Here is a 25,333-nt window from a genome sequence, read left to right as displayed (position 1 = left end):
GGATGCAGGAGGTCAGGCCCGCACGCAGTGCAGTCCGGTCCGGCGCTGGGTGCGCCGTCCGAGTTTCCTTGGGGCCTCGGGGTCCCCGGGGTGGGGATGGGTGCTCAGGGCCGGGCCGGCTTGTCCAGGCTGGAGTTGGCGCCGTCTGCACCCTTGTCCGGCCCGGGCACGCAGGTGCAGCCCACGGGGATGGTGATGTACTCCTCGGTGTAGACGGCGCGGCCGCCCGCGCAGGCCGGGGTCCGGCGCAGGACCACCGCGGGAACAAGCACCGGCGTGCTGCGCAGCCGCACATCCTCCTCCCCGCGCGGCCCGGTCAGGCAGCCCCGGCACAGGCAGTAGGCCTCGGGCAGGTACCTGGGGAAGCGGCCGGGGTCGTAGGAGATCCTGCGGGGAGAGGACGGGCCCTGAGGGCTTGGCTCCTGGGCCGGGTGGGCACCGGGGTCCCTGACTAAGCGAGGGGCTGCAGCCGAGCAGCCACTGGCCTTCACTGTATTTAAAGCGAGACGGTTTACGGCCGTCCCTCAGGCCACATTCCCTGAAAACGCTTTCAGAAAGACTCTGCACCAGTGCACGCAGGACACGTGTGCCGTGTGCACCGCACAGCCCGCGTGCGCAATGAGACGCCCCCAGCCACCCTGCTCTGGGCCCTCACCACCCCACGGGCCCAGGCCGGGACGACCGTGGCCTCCCCGCCGCTGACAGCCTCAAGCAGAGGCAGCTGCCAGACACCTGGCCAGGAGACCCTGGAGCGGGCCCTGCCTCCCACAGTCCCAGGGTCCACGTGCCCCCCCCCCCCCCCCCGTGTGGGAGAGGGGCCGAGCCACACCAGGGGGTTGGGCGGGCAGGAAGGACTGCCCACCCAGGACAGGCGGGAAGTGAAGGATGCCTTAAACTGGACCACTTGCGTGTTCCTCCAGTCTCCCTGCTTTCTGGTCAGGTGCCAAGATCCAAGTGTCGGCACCCAGGACGAGCCTGTGGCTGCTGGCTGGACCCTGCCCCCGAAACCAGGAGGTCACCGATGGAACCCAGGACTCCTCCCTAACGTCCCCTTGCGTGGGGACACTTGCCCCACCTCATGGGATCGCCAAGACCCCAAACTCATTTCCATTCCTCTGCCCTCTTACTTTTGGAGCTGGGTCCTTGTGACCCTGAAGTCTCAGAGTCACAGCCGTGACCTGACCTCTCAAGGGACACACACATCCATAACGCCCACCACGCACCACGCCCGGGAAGGCCCCCCGAGTGCCGGCCCGAGGGGAGCCTGGGAAGGAAACGAAGCAAGCAAGATGTGCCCACCCCTGGGGCCTGGGGCTCCGCAGGGAGGGCGTGGCCAGGCTTTCAGAAGCTTCTTGTCCCTCACACGCAACCTCTGTGGACTAGTGTCCCTCGGCCCTCACCGTGCAGGACTGCAGGGCACCAGCCAAGCTAATAAGTTTCCAGATGAGAAGGACCTCCTGACAACCGGTTACGAAAAAGCAGAGGCGGGAAGGCACGCGATGGGTGAACTGAGCAAACTGGGCCGGGAGGCAGAACCTAACCGGCTGTCAAGCGTGGGGGGACTGGAGGCCGTGTCAACCAGGCCAACTGCCCGTGGCCTGCGGACAGCCTCAGAAATGGTATCTTCATGCAACAACAAATCCACTTGACACCAGCTACGTGCCACTTACACGGCAGGAAAGAACTAAGGCGGGGTCACGCCTGCGGGCCGAGGCGGGGGAGGGAGGGGGGAGGGGCGGGCCTCAGGACGCCCTGAAGACGGAGGGTGGCGCTTAAACTCAGGGACCACGCCGCCCTGCCCCTGAGCATCCCAGGGCCCAGAGGGACATTTCTGAGTCCTTGGCCACCATGCGGATGTGGGGATGAGGTCAGAGGAGAAGTCGGGGTGACCAGGAGGATAGCAACGGGGGAGCAAGGAGGCCTGGCTCCGACTACCTTGTCACTGCTGTGCAAGGAGCGGCCTTGGAAATCTGTGTGCCAGCAGGAGGAGGGCAGCGGGGCCGGCCTGCGAAGGCACCTGCCTGCCCCCGGGACACGGAGACCCACAGCAACCCCATTCGGCCCGCTGTCCCTCCAGCATGCCCACAAAGAGTTGAAAATATCTTTTATAAGCGTCTCATCACTTTTCCCTCAGTGCTGCCTTTGTAAGAACTTTACTTTTCCAGCTTTTCCACCCCCATAATGCCTCATTCCCATCCCCTACAGGGGCACAGCCCCCCCCCAGACCCCCTGTCGGGCAGGGGCGGTCATGTCAGGAAAAATCCCAGCTCCTCGGCTTCGCCTTCAAAGACCTCCACGACCCACTCCTCACCCACATACCTTCCCAGCCGTCCGCACGCCCGCCCCGCCCCCACAGCGGGACGCCTGGCAGGGGCCGCGGCTAAGCTTTCGCTCAAGGTGAACTCTCCCCCCAACCGATCTCAGGTCAGCGAAGACTTGCCATGTTTTAAGGTCCAATGCAAGTCATTATCTTGAGTTTTCAGACTTCCTGAGTCAGATTTAACCTCTTCTTTCCCCGTGTTCTCTCCCCGTGTTCTCATAACACCTTGGGCCTCTCGGACAGAACTGCACATTTTCCACGTCTTCCCCCGGGAGGGAAGCGTAAGGCCTGCGTCTGGACTCACTCTCATGCTCTAACAAGCCCACCACAGCGCCTGCATAGAGGGAGAGCCCAGAAGACGCTAAGAGCCTGGTGGTGAGTCTGGACTCCTCGGCTTCCTGTCCTTCAGACCCTGAGGGCAAGATTAGACCCCAACTTACGGTGAGAAGGAGAAGGGATTTATAATATCTGCAATCATAGTCAACATTTATGCAACAAACACCTAAGTGCCAGTGGTGCCGGCAGGGCAGGAGGTATATAGATGAAATAGTAATCTACCATCCACGGACTCACCCTCCCAGGGGATACATACACAAAGAAACAAAGTTAAACCCGGCCATCACAGCAGAGGCGGCGTCCTGGTGAAGTGGAAGCTGGGTGGATTCATCCAGATGCAGGAGGAGAAAGGGCATTTAGGGCAGAGGTCAAGCCTAGATTTGAGGGCCCACGTCAGTTAGCAGCTGCAGCACAGGAGAGCAACTAAGAGCTGGGGCTGGAGCCGCCGGTGGAGGCCTCCAGTTCACAACAGGAGTTTGGATGGGACCCTGAAGGCAACAGGAAGGATGTTAAGGAGAGAAGTGACCCAATCGGACGGAATTTTAGATCCCTCAGACTACGGAGTGGAAGCCCGTCTGGAGCCCAAGCCAGATCTTGGCTGGAGATGGAGATTTTTAAATATTAGCATATGAATAGTAGTTAAGTAAGATCATTCACGTAAGTGTATAGAGAGATACCAAACAAAAGAAACTCAACAGAGGTTTCATTCCAAGAGGGAACAAACAGGCAGGGGAACCTAAATATTAAAAGAGCCTTGAGAAATCATCAACAAAATGAAAAGGCAACCCACTGAATGGCAGAAAGTATTTGCAAAGCATATATCTGATAAGGCGTTAATATCCAAAATACAAAGAACTCATATAACTCAATACCAAAAGAACCTGATTAAAAAATGGGTTCAAGACCTGAACAGACATTTTTCCAAAGAAGGAATATAGATGTCCAATAGGCACATGAAAAGATGCTCAAACATCGCTAATTATTAGAGAAATGCAAATCAAAACCACCTCACATCTGTCAGAATGGCTATTATCAAAAAGACAAGAGGGCTTCCCTGGTGGCGCAGTGGTTAAGAATCCACCTGCCAGTGCAGGAGACGCGGGTTCGAGCCCTGGCCCGGGAAGATCCCACATGCCGTGGAGCAACAATGCCCATGGGCCACAACTACTGAGCCTGCGCTCTACAGCCCACAAGCCACGACTACTGAAGCCCGCATGCCTGGAGCCCGTGCTCTGCAACAAGAGAGCCCCGTGCACCGCAATGAAGAGTAGCCCCTGCTCACCGCAACTAGAGAAAGTCCGTGCGCGGCAACAAAGACACAACACGCACCCCCCCCCCCCAAAAAAAAGACAAGAAATAAGTGTTGGCGAAGATGAGGAGAAAAAGGAAACCCTTGTGTACTGTTGGTGGGAATGTAAGTTGGTGCAGACACTGGAAAATAATATGGAGAATCCTCAAAAAAGTTAAGAACAGAACTACTAAATAATATAGCAGTTCCACTGCTGGGTATGTATCCAAGGAAACAAAAACACTAACTTGAAAAGATGTATGATCACTGCATTATTATCACAGCATTATTAGAACAGCCAAGACATGGAAACAACCTAAGTGTCCATCAAAAGATGAATGGATAAAGAAGATGTGGCACATATATACAATGGAATATGACTCAGCCATAAAAAGAAACGAAATTGAGTTATTTGTAGTGAGGTGGATGGACCTAGAGTCTGTCCTACAGAGTGAAGTAAGTCAGAAGGAGAAAAACAAATACCGTATGCTAATGCATATATATGGAATCTTAAAAAAAAAAGGTTCTGATGAACCTAGGGGCAGGACAGGAATAAAGACGCAGATGTAGAGCATGGACTTGAGGATATGGGGAGGGGGAAGGGTAAGCTGGGACGAAGTGAGAGAGTGGCATGGACACTACCAAGTGCGAAATAGCTAGCTAGTGGGAAGCAGCCGCATGGCACAGGGAGATCAGCTCGGTGCTTTGTGTCCACCTAGAGGGGTGGGGTAGGGAGGCTCAAGAGGGAGGGGATATGGGGACATGTGTATGTATATGGCTGATTCACTTTGTTGTACAATAGAAACTAACACAGCGTTGTGAAGCAATTATACTCCAATAAAGACGTATAAAAAAAAACAATACTGTATAGCATATTCGAGAGTTGCTAAGAGAGCACATCTTAAAATTTCTCATCATGCACAAAAGATGTATAACTGTGTGGTGACGGACGTTGACTAGATTTATTGTGATCATTTTGCCATATATGCAGATATTGAATCATTATATTGCATACCTATAACTAATAATAACATGTCAACTGTATCTCAATTTAAAAAATGGAGCGCCTTGAGCAGAGTGATATATGTACTGGGGCATCGCTGACTGGGTTTACACCAGCCGACCAGGTGCAGCTAGGAGTTGAGCCCCAATTCCCAAGTGTTTTCATTTGGATGAGAAACTATATGGTTGCTTAAAAAACATATCAAACCCTTAGGGACATTGGACAAAACAATGGACCAGCACTGTTCAAAAGTGTCACAGCCACGAGAGACAAAGGACTGAGGGACCGTCACACACTGAAGGGCCCTGAGCTGCAGAGGCTGGACCCTGGGGCAGGGAGGAGGCACGAGTAGGAACCCTCTGAAGGTCACAGTTCAGAATATGGCACCGTATCCACACAGCGCCTCATCTTGCTAATTTGCTGAGCTGTGATGCTGACATTTGGGCAGTCTGGGTACAGGGTACAGGGATTTCCTTGTACTAATTTCACAAATTTTCCTGTTACGTTTAAATTATTTCAAAGCAAAGAATTACGTAATAAAAGAAAAAACTTTAAGTTTTAAAAATACGAGACAATCAAGAAAATCTAAACTGGACTATTTGAAGATATGAAGGAAGTATTCAATTTTAGGGATGTTCAATGGTATTGTGGTTTTGTTTAACGAAGAGTCTTTATCTTTTGGAGAAACTACCAAGCTCGTGAGTGTGTACACACATACACATACACACACACACAGAGTGACCGTGTGCCTCTGAACCTGTCTCGGCAGGTCAGCAGTGAGCCTCGATTTTCAAGCTCCTGCCGCGCAGCCAGGGGTCGGACACACCCGCGCATGGGACCCAGGGGAGTCCCGGGGTGCGGCGAGGCCAGAGGGCTGGGCTCGCAGGTGGTGGGGGAGGGAGCCAGGGGGAGTGGCGCGCGCGCGTGTGTGTGTGTGTGTGTGTGTGTGTGTGTGTGTGTCTACACGCGCGTGTGCGGTGGGGCAGGGACTCGTGAAGAAATCTGCGATGTGGCAGGACCCCTGAGCCCAGAGCAGAGTCTGGAGTTAACGGGTCCCGGAAGCCACAAGGGGGCTGTGAGACGCAGACAGGCTCAGGCTGACAACAACGGGAAGCTCATGCCGACGGCAGTGTAGACGCAGCCATGGGACAGAATCGGGTGTGGGAGGGAGGCCCCAACCTGAGGGCATAAAGATCCCTTTCAAACAACTGGGGTTTCTCCTTCTACACAGGTGACAGTCCCCGTGTCACGTGCTAGTATTGTAGGTGGACCTGATGGCCGCCTGGATGCGGTGACGGGTCAGAAGCCTCATCCGACTAAAAATATCCCCCCGACTCCCGCCAGCTGGCCGGAGGGACTGAAGTTTCCACTGTCACAGGGACACCTCTGGCCAAGGCACTGTGACAATGGGACCCCTGCCCACCCCACCTGGGATGGGAACATGGATGGCTCAGCATCAGGGGTTCGTGGCCAGCGTTTCTCTCAGGACAGAAATGCGCTGCTACGGGACGGGGTGCGACGCATCCATCCCACCCGACACCCCGCACTGCAGGTGGGGGGCCGGCGGGGACCACGACGGGGCGTGGGCGCGGGGCTCAGGAGGAAAGTCCAGGAGCCTCGGGACACGGGACAGACGCAGGCCCGTCACCCCAGCCCCCCGCCCTGAGATTCTGGGAAAATCCTCAGGAGTGCTTTCGGGGTACAGCAAGCTGCCAGCAGGGATCCTTTGTCACCCCAGAAGGACACGCGGTCGATGGCCCCCAGCGCCCACCCACCCCCTCGGCCTCCTGCTTCTGCTGCCACCGTGCGCACCCAGCAGAGGGAACATGCGGGAGCGAGGCCAGGTCCCCCCTGCAGGGACCCCACGTGTGAAGCTTGGCCGCAGGGAGCGACAGCTGACCCAGCTTAATCCAGGAACAAAGGACGTGAGGAGACGGGATGGAAACCGAGCCCAGAGGAATGTGAGTGACGCAGGGCCAGAAAAAGAGCCGCTCGGGCCCTGGACAGGGTAGGAAACAATTCGAGGCAGTTCCCCGAGGAGTGCAGCCGGTCACCGGCAGAGCCACCACCGCGTTTATGCACAAACCCATCCTCCCTCTTTGCAAAACACAAATGAGTTTAATTTCAAACAACAGAGGCTGTGTGATCACTTCTTTCACGGCAATCCCAAGACCCCAGGCCCCAAAGCCAGGAAGAAGTGGGGAAAGGCCCCTCCGCCCAGAAGCAACGGGTGGAACCAAGTGGCCTCAACAGTCCGGAGTCCCCAGATCCCAAGGTCAAAACAGACTTTCTGAAAGGGGTGGCCTGGAGTCAGCGTCCTGAACCTACAATTTTGGCCCAACCTGGTTACCAACCAGCAACACTGGACGAGTCATCGCCCCTGCTGATTCTCTGCAAAGGGCAGGGGTTGGATTTGATGGGCGGGCTGCTTCCTCCACCTTCCTGATGGCAGGACTAATAAAGTGATATTTTTATCAACGTGTTCTGCTTAGAAAAGACGCCTGTAATCCCCTGAGTTTCTAAGATATCGGAGACTCTCCCCAAAGTAATCTATAAAGCCAGTGCAATTCTCATAGCTTTCTCTTAGAACTTGGCAGGCTGATCCTAAAACTCGTGCAGAGAGAAAAGGGCCCAGAACGGTCTAAAGAGCTGCGAGAAGACTAGGAGGGGGGCTTGCTCTACCAGCCTTCGAGACGCTGGTAACGCGAAGACCCCGGGCAGCCCTCAGGGAAGCTGAGGGGACAGTGTCTTTTCCCAAGCGCTGTCTCTCCCGGACGTGGGCAATTACGGCAGAAACAAGGTTTCCAAACTGGGGTTTTCAGAACCGTGTGGCGTGGGGCCTGTTCAACCCCGGATTCCCACGCTTCCCTCCACACTCAGGAGCTCAGCCTGCTGGCCGCCAAGTGACCGCCTGGCTCGTGTCTGGGGGCCCCGGACAGAAGCCCCCAGCACCTCCGAGGGGGTGACTGCACACAGCCGGGGCACTTCCCCGTCCCCCCACCCCCCATCTCAGGACCCTCCCACCGGGCGCCCGTGCCAAGGAGTCTAATTAGCCCACAAGGTCACTGCTGAGCCAGCATGGACAGTGGCGCTGAGACCTGGCTTGCTCTCTGCTGGGATGCTGTCCCCTCCCCAGGGCTGTGGAGCTCAGGGGGCTGCAGGGCCGGGCCCGGCCGGGCCTAAAAGCCCCCTGGACAGTCCTCACCAGCCCCGGGGGAGGCCGCTGGGCCTGGGTCTGAGAGACCACAGGGCACCGAGGCAGCTCTGTGGTTCCCTGTGCAACGGGTCCGTCCGCCAGGGGTGCAGGAACAGGAGACGGCAGCCCCCTGCCGGCCGGGCTTTCACCACGGCTGCCAGGAAGCCCTGAACATGGCCCCGCCCGACGAGAACCTGAGTGTGTGTGTCCCTGGGGAAGAGGACATGGGACCAGCTGGGAGGCAGAAGGGCCTGACCGCATGGACCCTGAGGCCGTCCCCGCGGGCGCACCTGGCCCTATGCCGGCAAGGACAGCCAGGGGTCAGTGACCCTGGGCTGAGGCCATCACGCTGCGCTCCTGAGCCTGGCCTCAGACAGCCCTGACCCCAAGCCAGGGAGGCCGATGCAGACCCACCGGCTCCTCTGCCGCCAGGCTGGTCCCCGCGGAGCCTGCAAGGCCCGGCCCACCCCCCAAGGCCCAGCCCCGCAGGAGGGGCCCGAGGCCCCCAGGGACTCAGCCCTACCACCACGGGGCCCTTGGAAAAGGGTGACCCGCTGACTCCGTGCAAGACCTGTCCACCTGGGAGCTCAGGGAAGAGCAGAGACACTTGGAAAGAATCTGGAAGACGATTCAGGACAAAAGCCCTGCAGAGGGACAGAGAAAGGGAACCAGGGAACGAATGAGCCAGAGCTTCTCTAGGGCCCTTTTCTCCCTCAGGGCAGATGCCACACATTCCGGGCAGCTGGGAAGAATCTCTTCAAAGGAAAAACAGAGCTCCTGCCACGGCGGTCCAGACTCTGCGTCCAGGGAAGCTGCAGAATCTGGCGTCAGAGCCATGTCCGCTGCGTCCGTCCTTGGGGCGGGCGGGCCAAGCACCCCGTGCGCGGTGTGAGGAATGATCCACACGGAACACGAGCCCAGACGCTGCGCCGCGTCCTGGGAGCATTTTGGAAGGTCATTTTCCCCTTGACCGCGGGAGCCAGGCACCCACTGCCCTCCTTCAAGCCTCGTGTGTCGTTTCTGGAAGACCGAGGCCAAGAGGACGGCGGCTCGCGTCAGGCGTGCTCACCGCCCAGTCCTTCCACCCGTATGAAGGACACAGACATTTTATTCAGGGGACGACGGGATGGAATATTCACTCATCTTATGTAGAACAAGACCCAGCAGTCAGAGAAGACAACCTTCAAACCAAGACGAGCGGCCTATTTTCAGGAGAGCGCGTCACCCCACGACGGCGCTCCCAACAACGCTTCTATTTTTTACTCTGGAACGTTGGTGGCCGCAGCCCAGCCCGCTGTGTGCCGAGCGGCTCAGAGAAAAAGATCCATGCAGGACTTGGACCAATTAAAGTCACTTATGCATAAAAATATTTGGGGGGAGAAATACCACCATTTCCTACCAAGCTGCTTCAAATGATGAGTTTCTCCTTCTCTACCACGGAGTCTGACGATGTCCCCTCCCGCGCCCAATGTCGTGTGCTGTCACTGGAGCCCCACCCCCGCTGGCAGTCGACTGCCTCCGTCCTTTCCTCCCTCCCTGCCCTTCTTAACAGAAGGGACACGACACCTGTTGTGATACACAGACAATACACAGATACCCGGGAAGGCAGAAAGGCTTTGCTTCTAAAGCATTAGAATAACGAAACCGGGCGCCAGGCGGCAGTGAACTTGCCAACGGAAAACAGAAGCAAAGTCTCCCCAGGTTCCAAGATGACCGGGGCCGGCGGGCGGGTGGGTTGGCCGGCGCTGCCCCCTGCCGGCCACCTTCCTGGGAGCCGCGGCTCCCGTCCGTGGGGACCTGGGCTCTCGGTGCCTGGACGCAGTCTGACCGAGCACCCGGGGGAGGGGCGCACGAGAGAAACAAGCGGGAACATTAGAAAGGGGGCGGACCTTCTCTAACACGATGCTCCTCATCTCTGTACTTTCTCTAATTAATATTCTTTTACAATTTTAAGGACAACATAATGCAGAAAAAGTGATGTCCACAGCACCGCCTCGCACAGCGGATTGGACAACTGGGCGACGCTTGTTGGGGAGGGGGCGCGCAGGCGACGCTCGGGGGAGGCGTGGCGGACGCAGGGTCAGAGGAGGGGCGAGCGGAAGTGCCCTTCCTGTTTCAGCCCTCCTGAAAGCTGAGCGGCTAATTAGCCACCCACCGGCTCGTGGGACCGTGCAGGTCATCCCCGGGGGCGTCTCGCCGGCCCGGCCGGAGACAGTGGTGACCCCCCCCACCCCCACCCCGCCACGAGCTGGGAGCTGTCGCTGCTGCCGCCCCTGCTCCCAAGAGTCCCCTGCTGAGAGTTCTGGCCACAGAGCAGACCCAAGCTGGGTTCTCCATGCGAAAATTCCACTTTCCTGACGCTCCCTAACACCCGGCCAGCGCCCCTGCTGGTACCCCCAGTGCAGGCTCATCCGTACAGGGCCGATGTGCCCACAAGCGGGTGGGCCCCCTGCCCCTCCCATTAGGTCCCTCAACCTCCCCGTCGCCCCTCCTCTCCTCTCCTCCTTGTCCTGTTTCTTTTTCTTTCCATTTATTCCCTTGCTGCTATTGCGACCCATGGAGTTGTTTATTGCAAAATAAACGTAGGTGTAGTTGCTTAAATTCCCAGGAGGAATTTATAAAGAAAAGTAGCAAAGCCTAAAAATAAATTGTTGTGCATTATTCACATCCTAGAGAAAAGTTACCTTTACACTAATACCCAAAATTGAGAAATATAAACAAGTAAAAATTACTTGGAGTGTTGGTGGATGTGTATCTTTGGGGTGTCAACATAAATAAGCAATGTGTATCTTTAAACTGTAATAAAGCTCAGTATTCCTACAATATGTTTCTTACTATGTCAATGTGACTTTAAAAACCGTACTGAGCAATCACATTGATTTTATTTTTGTCGTATTTGTTTCTAAAGCTTAAGAGAAACAAACACGATGACACAAAGTAAATGAGAAAATATTTTTATATTCTGGAAGCTGAATGTTGCTTTTCTAACAGCCCATATGTGGGGAGCATAGCCAGGCGAATCAGAGCAGTCTGGACCTGGGTCCTGGCTCTGTCCCCACCCAGTTCCTTGTGTCCCTAGGCTGTGGCTCCTGGGGGCTCTGACCTCCGTGAAGGCAAGTAAGGCCTCTGCCAGGAGCTCACAACCAGCGAGAGCAGTTCCCTTGGAGCCAAGACTCTTGGGAAATCGAAGGCTGTCATGACCTGCTGAAGCTTCGTTTCTTTAGTATCTGCTCTTTCCTCGTGGTTGGTAAATTTCCCTTTCGGCTCTCCTTTTTTTTTTTTCCCCCCGGTACACGGGCCTCTCAATGTTGTGGCCTCTCCCATTGCAGCTAGCCGCTCCACAGCATGTGGGACCTTCCCAGACTGGGACACGAACCCATATCCCCTGCATCGGCAGGCGGACTCTCAACCACTGCGCCACCAGAGAAGCCCTCGGCTCTCCATTTTAAAGTTAAGATGTTTTGGCCCCTTTTTTGGAGCTTGGCCATGATGGTGGAGCAGGAAGACCCCCAAGCTCACAGGCACACCAAAATGACAAATATTTACAGAGCAACTACCAATTTAAAAAAAGACCAGAACCTACCAGAAAAGATGTTCTACAACTACAGATATAAAGAAGGAAGCACAATGAGATGGAGATGGGTAGTAGGGGCAGAGCGTATACACAGGAGCATGATACTATGCATAGAAAATCCTAAAGATGCTGCCAGAAAACTACTAGACTCACCAATGAATTTGGTAAAGTTACAGGATACAAAATTAATACACAGAAATCTGTTGCATTCGTATATACTAACAATAAAATATCAGAAACAGAAATTAAGGAAACAATCCCATCTACCATTGCATCAAAAAGAACAAAATACCTAGGAATAAAGCTACCTAGGGAGGCAAAAGACCTGTAGTCTGAAAACTATAAGATGCTAATGAAAGAAACTGAAGATGACACAAACAGGTGGAGAGAGATGTTCTTGGATTGGAAGAATCAATATTGTTCAAGTGACCATACTACCCAAAGCAATCTACAAGATTCAATGGAATCCCTATCAAATTACCAATGGCATTTTTCATAGAACTAGAACAGAAATTTTTTAATTCATATGGAAACACAAAAGATCCCAAAGAGCCAAAGCAATCTTAAGAAAGAACAACAGAACTGGAGGAATCAGGTGCCCTGACTTCAGACTATACTACAAAGCCACAGTAACCAAAACAGTATGGTACTGGCAAAAAAAACAGAAATATAGCTCAATGGAACAGGATAGAAAGCCCAGAAATAAACCCACACATCTATGGCCAATCTATAACAAAGGAGGCAAGAATGTACAATGGCGAAAAGACAGTCTCTTCAATAAGGGGTGCTGGGAAAACTGGACAGCTACATGTAAAAGAATGAAATTAGAACATTCTCTAACACCATACACAAAAATAAATTCAAAATGGATTAAAGACCTAAATGTAAGACTGGATACTATAAAACTCTTACAGGAAAACATAGGCAGAACACTCTTTGACATAAATCTCAGCAATATCTTTTTGAATCCACCTCCCAGAGTAATGGAAATAAAAACAGAAATAAACAAATGGGACCTAATTAAACTTAAAAGCTTTGCACAGCAAAAGAAACCATAAACAAAATGAAGACAACCCACAGAATGGGAGAAAATATTTGCAAATGATGCAACCAACAAGGGATTAATCTCCAAAATATACAAACAGCTCATGTAGCCCAATATCAAAAAAATACAAGGAACCCAATCAAAAAATGAGAAGACCTAAATAGACATTTCTCCAAAGATGACATACAGGTGGCCAAAAAGCACATAAAAAGATGCTCAACATCACTAATTATTAGAGAAATGCAAATCAAAACTACAATGAGGTTTCATCTCACACCAGTCAGAATGGCCATCATCCAAAAGTCTACGAAAATAAACGTAGGTGTAGTTGCTTAAATTCCCAGGAGGAATTTATAAAGAAAAGTAGCAAAGCCTAAAAATAAATTGTTGTGCATTATTCACATCCTAGAGAAAAGTTACCTTTACACTAATACCCAAAATTGAGAAATATAAACAAGTAAAAATTACTTGGAGTGTTGGTGGATGTGTATCTTTGGGGTGTCAACATAAATAAGCAATGTGTATCTTTAAACTGTAATAAAGCTCAGTATTCCTACAATATGTTTCTTACTATGTCAATGTGACTTTAAAAACCGTACTGAGCAATCACATTGATTTTATTTTTGTCGTATTTGTTTCTAAAGCTTAAGAGAAACAAACACGATGACACAAAGTAAATGAGAAAATATTTTTATATTCTGGAAGCTGAATGTTGCTTTTCTAACAGCCCATATGTGGGGAGCATAGCCAGGCGAATCAGAGCAGTCTGGACCTGGGTCCTGGCTCTGTCCCCACCCAGTTCCTTGTGTCCCTAGGCTGTGGCTCCTGGGGGCTCTGACCTCCGTGAAGGCAAGTAAGGCCTCTGCCAGGAGCTCACAACCAGCGAGAGCAGTTCCCTTGGAGCCAAGACTCTTGGGAAATCGAAGGCTGTCATGACCTGCTGAAGCTTCGTTTCTTTAGTATCTGCTCTTTCCTCGTGGTTGGTAAATTTCCCTTTCGGCTCTCCTTTTTTTTTTTTCCCCCCGGTACACGGGCCTCTCAATGTTGTGGCCTCTCCCATTGCAGCTAGCCGCTCCACAGCATGTGGGACCTTCCCAGACTGGGACACGAACCCATATCCCCTGCATCGGCAGGCGGACTCTCAACCACTGCGCCACCAGAGAAGCCCTCGGCTCTCCATTTTAAAGTTAAGATGTTTTGGCCCCTTTTTTGGAGCTTGGCCATGATGGTGGAGCAGGAAGACCCCCAAGCTCACAGGCACACCAAAATGACAAATATTTACAGAGCAACTACCAATTTAAAAAAAGACCAGAACCTACCAGAAAAGATGTTCTACAACTACAGATATAAAGAAGGAAGCACAATGAGATGGAGATGGGTAGTAGGGGCAGAGCGTATACACAGGAGCATGATACTATGCATAGAAAATCCTAAAGATGCTGCCAGAAAACTACTAGACTCACCAATGAATTTGGTAAAGTTACAGGATACAAAATTAATACACAGAAATCTGTTGCATTCGTATATACTAACAATAAAATATCAGAAACAGAAATTAAGGAAACAATCCCATCTACCATTGCATCAAAAAGAACAAAATACCTAGGAATAAAGCTACCTAGGGAGGCAAAAGACCTGTAGTCTGAAAACTATAAGATGCTAATGAAAGAAACTGAAGATGACACAAACAGGTGGAGAGAGATGTTCTTGGATTGGAAGAATCAATATTGTTCAAGTGACCATACTACCCAAAGCAATCTACAAGATTCAATGGAATCCCTATCAAATTACCAATGGCATTTTTCATAGAACTAGAACAGAAATTTTTTAATTCATATGGAAACACAAAAGATCCCAAAGAGCCAAAGCAATCTTAAGAAAGAACAACAGAACTGGAGGAATCAGGTGCCCTGACTTCAGACTATACTACAAAGCCACAGTAACCAAAACAGTATGGTACTGGCAAAAAAAACAGAAATATAGCTCAATGGAACAGGATAGAAAGCCCAGAAATAAACCCACACATCTATGGCCAATCTATAACAAAGGAGGCAAGAATGTACAATGGCGAAAAGACAGTCTCTTCAATAAGGGGTGCTGGGAAAACTGGACAGCTACATGTAAAAGAATGAAATTAGAACATTCTCTAACACCATACACAAAAATAAATTCAAAATGGATTAAAGACCTAAATGTAAGACTGGATACTATAAAACTCTTACAGGAAAACATAGGCAGAACACTCTTTGACATAAATCTCAGCAATATCTTTTTGAATCCACCTCCCAGAGTAATGGAAATAAAAACAGAAATAAACAAATGGGACCTAATTAAACTTAAAAGCTTTGCACAGCAAAAGAAACCATAAACAAAATGAAAAGACAACCCACAGAATGGGAGAAAATATTTGCAAATGATGCAACCAACAAGGGATTAATCTCCAAAATATACAAACAGCTCATGTAGCCCAATATCAAAAAAATACAAGGAACCCAATCAAAAAATGAGAAGACCTAAATAGACATTTCTCCAAAGATGACATACAGGTGGCCAAAAAGCACATAAAAAGATGCTCAACATCACTAATTATTAGAGAAATGCAAATCAAAACTACAATGAGGTTTCATCTCACACCAGTCAGAATGGCCATCATCCAAAAGTCTACGAACAACAAATGCGGGACTTCCCTGGTGGTCCAGTGGTAAAGAATCTGTCCTGCAATGCAGGGAATATGGGTTCAATCCCTGGTCGGGGAACTAAGATCCCATATGCCGTGGGGCAACTAAGCCCCACGGCATATAACCTTACACCTAAAGGAACTAGAAAAAGAACAAACAAAAATCAACTACTGAGCACGCACGCCTCAACTAAAGAGCCCTCATGCCACAAACTACAGAGCCCACGCACTCTGGAACCTGCACACCACAACTAGAGAAGAGAAAACTCACACACTACAACTAGAGAGAAGGCTGTGTGCCACAACTAGAGAGAAGCTCACACACTGCGAAGAAAGATCGCGCATGCCGCAACGAAGACCCGACACAGCCAAAAATAAAAATTAATTAATTAATTTTTTAAAAAGAATTTTAAAAAAGAACTATAAATGCCGGAGAGTGTGTGGAGAAAAGGGAACCCTCCTACACCATTGGTGGGAATGTAAATTGGTGCAGCCACTATGGAAAACAGTATGGAGGTTCCTTAAAAAAATAAAAACAGAGCTACCATATGATCCCACAATCTCACTCCTGGGCATATATCCAGAAGAAAACATAATTCAAAAAGATACATGCGGACTTACCTGGTGGCACAGTGGTTAAGAATCCACCTGCCAATGCAGGGGACACGGGTTTGAGCCCTGGTCCAAGAAGATCCCACATGCTGTGGAGCAACTAAAGCCCATGCGCCACAACTACTGAGCCTGCATGCCTACAGCCCATGCTCTGCAACAAGAGAAGCCACCGCAATAAGAAGCCTGTGCACTGCAGCGAAGAGTAGCCCCCACTCACCGCAACTAGAGAAAGCCCACATACAGCAATAAAGAGCCAACGCAGCCAAAAAATAAAAATAAATAAATAAAATAAATTTTAAAAAAAAGGTCTACAAACAATAAATGTTGGAGAGTGTATGGAGAAAAGGGAGCCCTCCTACACCATTGGTGGGAATGGAAATTGGTGCAGCCACTATGGAAAACAGTATGGAGGTTCCTCAGAAAACTAAAATAGAGTTACCATATAATGGTACAATCCCTCTCCTGGGCACATAACTGGAAAAGATGAAAACTCTAGGGACTTGCCTGGTGGCGCAGTGGATAAGACTCCGCACTCTCAATGCAGGGAGCCTGGGTTCGATCCCTGGTCAGGGGACTAGATCCCACATGCATGCCACAACTAAGAGTTCACATGCCACAACTAAGGAGCCCTCCTACCACAACTAAGGAGCTGGCAAGCCGCAACTAAGGAGCTGGTGGGCTGCAACTAAGGAGCCTGACTGCCACAACTAAGACCAGGTGCAACCAAATAGATAAACATTTTTTAAAAAGATGAGAACTCTAATTCTAAAAGATACATGCACCCCAGTGTTCACAGCAGCACTATTCTCAATACCCAAGACATGGAAGCAACACAGATGTCCATCAACAGATAAATGGATCAAGAAGGTGTGATATATATACACAATAGAATATCAGCCATAAAAGAATGAAATAATGCCATTTGCAGCAATATGGATGGACCTAGAGATAATCATACTAAGTGAAGTCAGACAGAGAAAGACAAATATCATATGATATCACTTATATGTGGAATCTAAAATATGGTACAAATGAACTTATTTACGAAACAGAAACAGACTCACAGACATAGAAAACAAACTTGTGGTTACCAAAGGGGAAGGGGAGGAGGATTAATTAGGAGTTTGGGATTAGCAGATACAAACTACAATATATAAAATGGATAAACAAGGCCATACTGTATAGCACGGGGAACTATATTCAGTATCCTGTAATAAACCATGACGGAAAAGAATATAAAAAAGAATATATATACATATATGTGTGTATATACATAACTGAATCACTTTGCTCTACACCAGAAACTAACACAAAATTGTAAATAAGCTATGGTTCAATTAAAAAAAAATTTTTTGTCAGATTTTTTTTTTTTTTTTTTTTTTGTGGTACGCGGGCCTCTCACTGTTGTGGCCTCTCCCGTTGCGGAGCACAGGCTCCGGACGCACAGGCTCACGGGCCATGGCTCATGGGCCCAGCTGCTCCGCGGCATGTGGGATCTTCCCGGACTGGGGCACGAACCCGTGTCCCCTGCATCGGCAGGCGGATTCTCAACCACTGCGCCACGGGGGAAGCCCAAAAAAAAAATTTTTTTAAACCAGTTCTAAGAGGGAAGTTTACGGCGATACACACGCAGGAAAATAGAAAAATCTCAAATAAACAACCTAACCTTACACCTAAAGGAACTAGAAAAAGAACAAACAAAACCCAAAGTTAATAGAAGGAAAGATATAATAAAGATCAGAGCAGAAATAAATGAAATACAGACAAAACAAAACCAATAAGAAGATCAATGAAACTAAGTGCTGGTTCTTTGAAAAGATTTAAAAAAAAGTTGATAAACCTTTATCCAGACTCATCAAGAAAAAAGAGAGAGGGTCCAAATCAATAAAACCAAACATGAAAAAGGAGAAGTTACAACTGATACCACAGAAATACAAAGGATCATAAGAGATTACTATAAACAACAGCATGCCGATAAAATGGACAACTTAGAAGAAATGTACAAATTCCTAGAAGTGTACAATCTCCCAAGACTGAACCAGGAAGAAATAGAAAATATGAACAAAGCAATTACCAGTAATCAAACTGAATCAGTAATTGGAAAAAAAAGAAAAAAAGAAAAAAACTCCCAACAAACAGAAGTCCAGAACCAGATGGCTTCCTGGGTGAATTCTACCAAACATTTAGAGAAGAGTTGAAGAGTTGATTCCTATCCTTCTGAAACTATTCCAAAAAATCAGAGAGGAAAGAATGCATCTGAACTCATGCTATGATACCAAAAGCAGACAAAGATATCACACAAAAGAGAAAACTACAGGCCAATATCACTGATGAACACAGATGCAAATATCTCCAACAAGACATTAGCACACTGATTCCAATAATACATTAAAAGGACCATACACCATGATCAAGTGGGATTTATCCCAGGGATGCAAGGATTTTTCAATATCCATAAATCAATCATTGGGATACACCACACTAACAAACTGAAGAATAAAAACCATTATGATCATCTCAATAGATGCAGGAGAAGCTTTTGACAAAATTCAACATCCATTTCTGATAAAAACTCTCCAGTAGTGGGTATAGAGGAAACATACCTCAACATAACAAAGCCCATATATGATAAGCCCACAGCTAACATCATACTCAATGCTGAAAAGCTGAAAGCATTTACTCTAAGATCAGAAAGAAGACAAGGATGCCCACTCTCACCACTTTTATTCCACATAATATTGTAAGTCCTAGCCACAGCAATAGACAAGAAATAAAAGGGATCCAAACTGGAAAAGAAGAAGTAAAACTTTCACTGTTTGTAGCTGACATGATACTATATGTATAAAATCCTAAAGACACCACCAGAAAACTACTAGAGCTCATCAATGAGTTCAGTAAAGTTGCAAGATACAAAATAAATACACAGAAATATATTGCATTTCTATACACTAACAATGAACTGACAGAAACGGAAATTAAGGATACAATCCCATTTACCATATCATCAAAAAGAATACTTAGGAATAAATCTAAGGAGGTAGAAGACCTGTACTCAGAAAACTATAAGACACTGATGAAAGAAATTGAAGATGACATAGATGGAAAGATACACTATGTTCATTGACTAAAAGGACTTATACTGTCAAAATGACCATACTACCCAAGGCAATCTACAGATTCAAAGCAATCCTTATCAAAACACCAATGACATTTTTCACAGAACTGGAACAAATAATTTTAAAATTTGAATGGAAACACAAAAGACCCTCAATAGTCAAACCAATCTTGAGAAAGAAGAACAGAGCTGGAAGAATCACACTCCCTGAGTTCAAACTATACTACAAAGCTACAGTAATCAAAATAGTATGGTACTGCCACAAAAAGACACACAGATCACTGGAACCGAATAGAGAGCCCAGAAATAAACCCACACACTTATGGGCAATTAATCTATGACCAAGGAAGCAAGAATACATAGTGGAGAAATGACAGTCTCTTCAATAAGTGGTGTTTGGAAAACTGGACAGCTACATGTAAAAGAATGAAATTAGAGCATTCTCTAACACCATATACAAAAGTAAACTCAAATGGATTAAAGACCTAAACGTAAGATCAGACACCATAAAAGTCCTAGAGGAAAACATAAGCAGAACACTCTCTGACATAAATTGTAGCAATATTGTTTTCAATCTGTTTCCTAAGGCAAAGGAAACAAAAGCAAAAATAAACAAGTTTAAAAGCTTTTGCACAGCAAAGAAAACTACTGACAAAAGACAACCTACTGAATGGAAGAAGACATTTGCAAGTGTTATGACCAATAAGGGGTTACCATCCAAAATACATAAACAGCTCATACAACACAATATCAAAAAACAAACAAACAAAAAAACCAATTAAAAAATGGGCAGGGGCTTCCCTGGTGGCACAGTGGTTGAGAGTCCGCCTGCCAATGCAAGGGACACGGGTTCCTGCCCCGGTCAGGGAAGATACCACATGCCACGGAGCGGCTGGGCCCGTGAGCCATAGCCGCTGAGCCTGTGCATCCAGAGCCTGTGCTCTGCAACAGGAGAGGCCACAACAGTGAGAGGCCTGCGTACTGCAAAAAAAAAAAAAAAAAAAAAAAAAAAGGGCAGAAGACTTGAATAGACATTTTTCCAAAGAAGATATACAGATGACCAACAGGCACATGAAAAGATGCTCAACAATGCTAATCAGAGAAATGCAAATCAGAATCACAATGAGATATCACCTCATACCTGTCAGAATGGCTATCATCAAAAAGAACACAGGGCTTCCCTGGTGGCGCAGTGGTTGAGAATCAGCCTGCCGATGCAGGGGACGCGGGTTCGTGCCCCAGTCCGGGAAGATCCCACATGCCGCGGAGCGGCTGGGCCCCTGAGCCATGGCCGCTGAGCCTGTGCGTCCAGAGCCTGTGCTCTGCAACGGGAGAGGCCACAGCAGTGAGAGGCCCGCATACCACACACACACACACACACAAAGAACACAAATAACAAATGCTGGCGAGGATGTGGAGAAAAGGGAACCTTTGTGCACTGTTGGTGGGAATGTAAATTGGTGCAGCCACTGTGGAGAACAGTGTGAGGATTCCTCAAAAAAAAAACAAAAAACAAAAATAGAACTACCATATGATCCAGCAATTCCACTCCTGGGTATATATCCAAAAATAAAAGAAACACTAATTTGAAGAGATACATGCACCCCAATGTTCACTGCAGCATTTTTTACATGAGCCAAGATATGGAAGCAATCTAAGTGTCCATCAACAGACAAATGGATAAAGAAGACATATATACATATAGAGTGGAATATTAGCCTTAGAAAAAGAAAGAAATTTTGCCACTTGCAGCATTGTGGATGGACCTGGAAGGTATTATGCTTAGTGAAATAATTCAGACAGAGAAAGACAAATACCATGTTGTCATTTGTATGTGGAATCTGAAAAAAGAAAAGAATATAACAAAACAGACTGACACAGAGAACAAACTAGTGGTTGGTTACCAATGGGGAGAGGGAAGGGGGAGGGGCAAAATAGGGATTTGAAATTGTCATAGTTAATACCTAACTGTCCTGCATAAAAGCTGTACCAGTGACACCCCCAGGATAGGGAGAGCCTTCCCCTCACATCGTGCCAGCTCGGCTGGATGGGTGCCCCCGCCAAAAAAGCTCTCTCAGTACAGTGATTTTTTTTTTTTTTTAATAAGAGTTGGCTTTTTTTTTTTCTTTTTAATTTATTTTTGGCTGTGTTGGGTCTTTGTTGCTGTGCAGGCTTTCTCTAGTTGCAGGGAGCGGGGGCTGCTCTTCATTGCGGTGTGCGGGCCTCTCATTGCGGTGGCTTCTCCTGTTGCGGAGCACGGGCTCTAGGCGCGTGGGCTTTAGTAGTTGTGACACACGGGCTTAGTTGCTCTGCGGCATGTGGGATCTTCCCGGACCAGGGCTCGAACCCCTGTGCCCTGCATTGGCAGGCAGATTCTTAACCATTGCACCACCAGGGAAGCCCCTTTAATGTTTATTTAGTTGGCTGCACCGGCTCTTAGTTCCGGCACTCAGGATCTTCCTTGTGGCATGCAGGATCTTGTTCCCCAACCAGGGACCGAAGCCAGGCCCCCTGCATTAAGAGCATGGAGTCTTAACCACTGGACCACCAGAGAAGTCCCAGTACCTTTTTTTTTTTTTTTTTTTTTTTTTTTTTTTTTTTTGCCTGTACGCGGGCCTCTCACTGTTGTGGCCTCTCCCACTGCGGAGCACAGGAGGCTCCGGACGCACAGGCTCCGCGGCATGTGGGATCTTCCCGGACCGGGGCACGAACCCGTTTCCCCTGCATCGGCAGGCGGACTCTCAACCACTGCGCCACCAGGGAAGCCCCCCAGTACATTTTAATACGCCTGAGGGTGAGGTCTGTCCACCTTTCAGAGTTGGGGTCATGTGACTTCCCTTCATGGGGACTGACCACCACCTCTGTCTTCCTTTCATCGGGTCTTTTTTTTTTTTTTTTTTTTTTTAACTTTTATTGGAGTACAGTTGCTTTATAATGTTGCTAGTTTCCACTGTACAACAAAGTGAATCAGCTATACGTATACATATATCCCCTCTTTTTTGGATTTCCTTCCCATTTAGGTCACCACAGAGCACCGAGTAGAGTTCCCTGCACTATACAGTAGATTCTCATTACTTATCTATTTTATACATAGTACCAATAGCGTGTATATGTCAATCCCAATCTCCCAATTCATCCCCCCCTCTTGCCCCCTTGGTATCCATACCTTTGTTCTCTACGTCTGTGTCTCTATTTCTGCTTTGTAAATAAGATCATCTATACCAATTCATTGGGTCTTTTTCTTGGTTTGTAGGAGCTCTTCATGAAACAAGCCCTTTGTCACATGGGTTGCAGGTATTTCTTCCCAGTTTGCCCTTGTATTTTTTTTTTCCAATTCTGCCAAGAAGAAATGGCAGATAATTATGTAATTAAATTTATCAATCTCCTCTTTAATGACTTTGGGGGCCTGTGAGCTACTAAAGAGGCCTTCTCCACTCAAGAGTATAAATATAATTGACTGTGTTTTTATGTATTTTTACTTTTCACGTTTAAGTCTGAGTCATCTGGAACTTATTTCCATACAAGAGTGAGATCCAATTGTATCTTTTCAGCTGGTTACCCAGTCCCAACGCTATTTATCGAATGATCCATTTCTCCCCTAAAGATACGGAAAGCCACCTTATACTCCAAATTTCTATTTTAAAGCCTAGCTTACCCAGGTGAAGTGGTCCTTTCTGTGCCTTTCAGGTTTGACGTGTAGTCCATTTCCCCATCCATCTTTAAGAGTTCTCTGTTTGTAGCCTTAAATAGCACTTCTGAGTCTGAGCTGACACAGCACAGGTGAGGCCGCTCTTCCGCCCTCGATCCCGCCCGGCAGTAACGTCTAAGCACACTGCTTAGAAGAGGCTCCGGGGTGCCACGTGTATTGCTTTTTCTAATCTTCCCAGAAACTCGAGAAGTGGGGAGGTGATCCGAGGTCAGGGCGCAGGGCGGGGTCTCCCGGCAGCACCAGGCAGGGCCGGCTTCAGCGGCCAGCCACCTGCGGTCCCGGCCCGTGCCCATCCTGGAAACCATCCTTCCCGCAGAGCGTGGAGCCATCGGGCCTCCCCGCGCTCCCCGAGGCGCAAGCTCACGAGGCTCGAAATGTCTGAAAAACGACGCAGGCGTAGCTCCTGGCCCAGGCCCGCGAGGGGCAAAGCCTCCCCAGGCAGAACCACGCGATGCTGGGTTCCTGACAGCTACCTGCCCCGGCCGCGCCCTGCTCCCTCCACTCTGGGGTCTTTCCTGGGGAGACACAGGCGTCAGTGCCAGCAACGTGCAAGGGCAGCTCAACTCCACCACGCGGAGCTCTCGGGCTGACAACTCCCGGTCTGCGCGCCAGCCCCGACCTCTGGCGAGACCACACCTCCGCCCGCGTGCTCTCAGGGACCGAACTCAGCAGCCCAGCACTGAACTCGTTTCCTCCAGGGAGCCTGCTGCCTCGTCCTGTTGCTAAAATACATCCACAACCTAAGCCAGACGCGTGGCAGACGCGCCCAACAGGAGGTCCTGAGTAACAGTTACTCTGGTTACTCTGATGCCTCGTGGTCCTCGTGGTCCACGGGCCTCAGCCTGGCCTGGGAGGAGGGCATAGTCTGTTGTTCCGCGATGCCACCTCGCACGTCAAGGGTGTGACATGAGGCTAGAAAGAGAGGGGCGGGACAATAACCCACCCTTTGGGGCCCTGGGATTGGTGGGGAGAAAGAGGAAAAGGCGGAGACGAAGCACCAGTGTGAATGGCTGACAGGTGTGTCCCGAGGGCAACAGCCGCTGGCGGGAAGAGCCAGCACGCGGGGCGGAGGGGGCTGGGCGCCACGGCAGGCGGGGGAGGTCTTCGCACGTCCCCACACGGCCCGCTGTGGGGACTGGGACGCTGTGGGCCCCTCCGTCCCACACGGAACCATCCTCCACTAAATCCTGTCCCTTTTTCTTTAAGCAGTGCCCTTCAGATTGGTCCTGGTCTCACCTCCTCCACCATCATCCTAGCTGCGTGTGTCCAGTTTTCCCCCCTCAGGGACAGCTTCTCGAAACACGAGTGGCTGTATGGCTTCCTCGATCGAAAAAACACCCTCAGGGATAAATGTCAACCTTGCAACACTGCTAAGGGCAAACCCAGGCCTGCGCTCCCCGCCCCCCGCCCTCCGCCCCCCTGGCCTGAGCTCCTCACTCCCTTCCTTTCCTCCGGGTCACCCCGTCCCTTTCCCGAGGCTGTGGCAGTGAGGGATCCCACCTTCTCCAGCCTGACTGGGAGCCCCTCGGGAGGGTGGCACTCCGCAGCGACAGCAGGGAAGGAAGCGGACGGCCATACGTGCCCCGAGGACACTCCGGCCACACTGTGCCCTGTCTGCACGCCGCTCCTTTCCTGCGAGATGACCTCTCCCCCGAGCGACCCCGGAATGACGCCCGTCCTCCAGCGTGCTCGATGCCCCTCCGTCCTCCCCCTCCCCCCGCTTAAACCACCGCACACTTAACTCCTCGTATCCAATCACGTCCCGCCTCGTTTGCTCCCTATGACCGCCACCCCCCCGCCTGTCGACCACAAGCTTGACGGGCTCAGAGGGTCCAAGGCCAGCAGCACCTGGACCAGCACAGGAGCCTGAGAAACGTCCGCAAGACCCCACGCCAGACCCCGCACAGGCCTCCTGCGCAGAGTCCTCTTAACAATCAACGAAGGCTCCCCGGGCTCGGCCGCGGGGACCCCACTGAACCACGTACCTGGCAAGGTACAGGTGCTCAAGGAACTGGGGCGTCTGAAAGACCGGAAAGGTGAACGGAGGACGCGGGTCCCTCGGAGGGAGCTGCCCAGCCTCTGCGGGAAGGAGCCGCTGCCGGTCCGGCGCCCCCCGCGCCCCCCGCGCCCCCCGGCGCGCCCGCTCACCTGTAGGCCCAGGGCGACACGCTGCGCAGGTTGGTGGGCGGCCGGAAGCGGCGGTCGGCGGGCCTGCCCCCGGCCGGGCAGCTGGCGTTGCGCGCCTGCTCGCGCGGGCCCAGCTGCAGCGTGTGGTGGAAGGCGCCGAGCACGCCGGCCGCCAGCCGCCCGTACAGCTGCTCCAGGAGCTCCTCGGGCCGGTCCGCGCAGCCCCGCACCCGCGCCGGCCGCCGGCCCGCCCTCGGGGCGCCCCCCGCCCGGCCCGGCGACAGCGCCAGCAGGACGCCGGCCACCAGCGCCCAGACCTGCGGGACAGGCC

The 25,333-nt window shown here is 50.2% G+C and overlaps 1 protein-coding gene across 4 annotated transcripts in view; it reads right to left on the bottom strand.

Annotated features, from left to right (window-relative positions):
* Window positions 1-25,333, bottom strand: part of IL17D (interleukin 17D) — a 26,820-nt gene continuing 1,487 nt past the window's right edge. Inside the window, exons 2-5 of one of the 4 annotated variants that reach the window (XR_008619076.1) lie at window positions 25,024-25,319; window positions 24,861-24,895; window positions 22,333-23,390; window positions 348-387 (exon numbers count right to left, since the gene is read on the bottom strand). Coding sequence is in view for 1 of the 4 variants with exons in the window: in XM_028497287.2 (XP_028353088.1) it covers window positions 105-387; window positions 25,024-25,319 (579 nt within the window). In the remaining 3 variants the exon portion in view is untranslated. Of the gene's footprint in view, window positions 388-20,184; window positions 21,678-22,332; window positions 23,391-24,860; window positions 24,896-25,023; window positions 25,320-25,333 lie in introns of those variants that run through there. The other 3 variants (XR_008619075.1, XR_008619077.1, XM_028497287.2) reach the window with 3 other exon arrangements.

This window comes from Physeter macrocephalus, chromosome 13, assembly GCF_002837175.3.
Source record: "Physeter macrocephalus isolate SW-GA chromosome 13, ASM283717v5, whole genome shotgun sequence".
In the NCBI taxonomy this organism is placed as follows: domain Eukaryota; kingdom Metazoa; phylum Chordata; class Mammalia; order Artiodactyla; family Physeteridae; genus Physeter; species Physeter macrocephalus.
Note: the sequence above shows the minus strand (reverse complement) of the source record. Positions and strands in the feature narration are given on the sequence as shown.